The sequence below is a fragment of the Conger conger genome, chromosome 9 (genome assembly GCF_963514075.1).
Source record: "Conger conger chromosome 9, fConCon1.1, whole genome shotgun sequence".
Classification (NCBI taxonomy): Eukaryota; Metazoa; Chordata; class Actinopteri; order Anguilliformes; family Congridae; genus Conger; species Conger conger.
Genome location: NC_083768.1, coordinates 2,449,764 through 2,452,263, shown reverse-complemented (window position 1 = coordinate 2,452,263; position 2,500 = coordinate 2,449,764). Strand labels below are relative to the sequence as shown.

The window sequence follows — 2,500 nt, the reverse complement described above, 5'->3', positions numbered from 1 at the left end:
AACTGACTGGGACATGCAAGTTCAGTCGTTCTAATCCCGGTGTCGCCACAATAAGATCCGCACAGCCGTTGGGCCCTTGAGCAAGGCCCTTAACCCTGCATTGCTCCAGGGGAGGATTGTCTCCTGCTTTGTCTAATCAACTGCATGTTGCTCTGGATAAGAGCGTCTGCCAAATGCCAATAATGTAATGTAATATCTGTCCAGTAAATAGTGTATCTGTGATGTATAATGGCTGTAGAGTTGAATATCTGTGCAGTAAATAGAGTATCTGTGATGTATAATGGCCGTAGAGTTGAATATCTGTGCAGTAAGTAGAGTATCTGTGATGTATAATGGCCGTAGAGTTGAATAGCTGTGCAGTAAGTAGAGTATCTGTGATGTATAATGGCCGTAGAGTTGAATATCTGTGCAGTAAGTAGAGTATCTGTGATGTATAATGGCCGTAGAGTTGAATATCTGTGCAGTAAGTAGAGTATCTGTGATGTATAATGGCCGTAGAGTTGAATATCTGTGCAGTAAGTAGAGTATCTGTGCAGTAAGTAGAGTATCTGTGCAGTAAGTAGAGTATCTGTGCAGCAGGCTCCAAGTCCCCGAACGCGGTGTGGAACGCTCTGACGGCCGGCACGGCGGTGAAGGACCGGCCGAAGGAGAAGGCGGCCCTGGAGGACCCGCGGCCCCCGGAGGAGATCCTGGCGGAGGAGCCCCCTCCCGCCGACGGGCCAGAGGCCGCCCTGAAAGCCGCCATCAGGTGGGACCGCCCGCAATTATCACTGACATGTGTATGACTAGACACGGGGGCACCATAGACATGCATATATAACTAGACACGGGGGCACCATAGACATGCATATATAACTAGACAGGGGAGCACCATAGACATGCATATATAACTAGACAGGAGGGCACCACTGATATGTCTATGACTAGACACGGGGGCACCATAGACATGCATATATAACTAGACAGGGGGGCACCATAGACATGCATATATAACTCGACAGGAGGGCACCACAGATATGTGTATACTAGACAGGAGGGCACCACAGATATGTGTATACTAGACAGGAGGGCACCACAGATATGTGTATACTAGACAGGGGGCACCATAGACATGCATATATAACTACACAGGAGGGCACCACAGACATGCGTATATAACTGGAAAGGAGAGCACCATAGACATCTGTATATAACTAGCCAGGAGTGCACACTTTTTTTTTATTTTTATTTTTTATTGTTATTTATTTTTTTTTACACAAGAGAAAGCCTATGATGCCCTGTCTACAATCTCTTGCTGATGAGGTTTGGAAGAATATAATAGAAAATGTTGACGAATATATGAATTCAAAGTGATAGGTGGGCTATCTAACTGCTGTAGTTCAGCTAACAGGCTAAGCTATGGTTTGTGCACTCGTGGGAACCGCAAAAGCAGCTAACAGCAAATTAATAAAATGTCCGCTCATATGCTGATGTTCAATCTATGGTGCATATTTTTAATTCTTTTTTAAATGATCTTTTCCTCTGTCCGATTTTTTTTTTTACTGTAGTGTTGATGGTGGAGGAAGTGATCTTCCTACAGTCTCATTGGTGCCTTGCATGGCAGCCTATCCCCATTGGTGTGTGAGTGTGTGTGAGTGTGAATGGGTGAATGAGAGGCATTCACTTTAAAGTGCTTTGGATAAAGGCGCCATATAAACGCAGCCCATTCACCATCCCGTAGCTCCTCACACCTGAAGGGTCTTCCCCTGACTCATGTCTGTGTGAGCTCGGCTTGTGGATAGAAGCTGCTGACAGACTGCAGAGTGGAGCGTGTGTTTGCCTGCCCTCTGCTGAATCAATAGGGGGGGGGGTGGCAGAAATGATTGGACTGTCCAAATTGGGGAAAAATCTGAAGGGATACAAATTAAGAAAATAATTTGGATTAATTCAGGTAAATTCATTTAGCTTTAGCTCACTAATTGAATTTTTTTATTTTTTTATTCACATATGATGTTCACTTCAGTTCCCTTCCTGAGTTGATCCCTGAATGCTCACAGGGAAGCCTGGCAGGAGCTCACTCCAGTGTCATGGTAATTGTGGGTGTGGCCAGCACAGTAAAATGTTCTGTTATATTACTTCTTACAGATTCAAATAGTGCAAAAAAAATAAATAATAATAAGCCCACTATTTAACTTGTTTGAATTTTATTAGAGTTAAATTAACCCTGGAAATTGTTACTTTGAGGAATTCTGCAGTCCAGCATGTTTCTATTAAAGCTCTGCTCCAGCAAACATAGATAGTGTGGCTTATACACCATGAGTTATGGTAATGCAAGGACTGACTGTCAGGCTGAGTGTTGCATATACTCTGTGAGTTATGGTAGTTCACCCGACAGGATAAATGTGCTGTACACGTGCTGTGAGTCCCAGGCGGTAGGAAAGTTGCAGAAACGCGGTGAGTTATGGTACTTTACAGAAACGCGGTGAGTTATGGTACTTTACAGATCTGAGGTGAGTTATGG

At 44.1% G+C, this 2,500-nt stretch overlaps 1 protein-coding gene across 1 annotated transcript in view; it reads left to right on the top strand.

Annotated features, from left to right (window-relative positions):
- LOC133136347 (dual specificity calcium/calmodulin-dependent 3',5'-cyclic nucleotide phosphodiesterase 1C-like) overlaps positions 1-2,500 on the top strand; it is a 118,103-nt gene that overhangs the window by 18,578 nt on the left and 97,025 nt on the right. Inside the window, exon 2 of the mRNA XM_061253776.1 lies at positions 577-748. Within this exon, the coding sequence (XP_061109760.1) occupies positions 577-748 (172 nt within the window). The remainder of the gene's footprint in view (positions 1-576; positions 749-2,500) is intronic.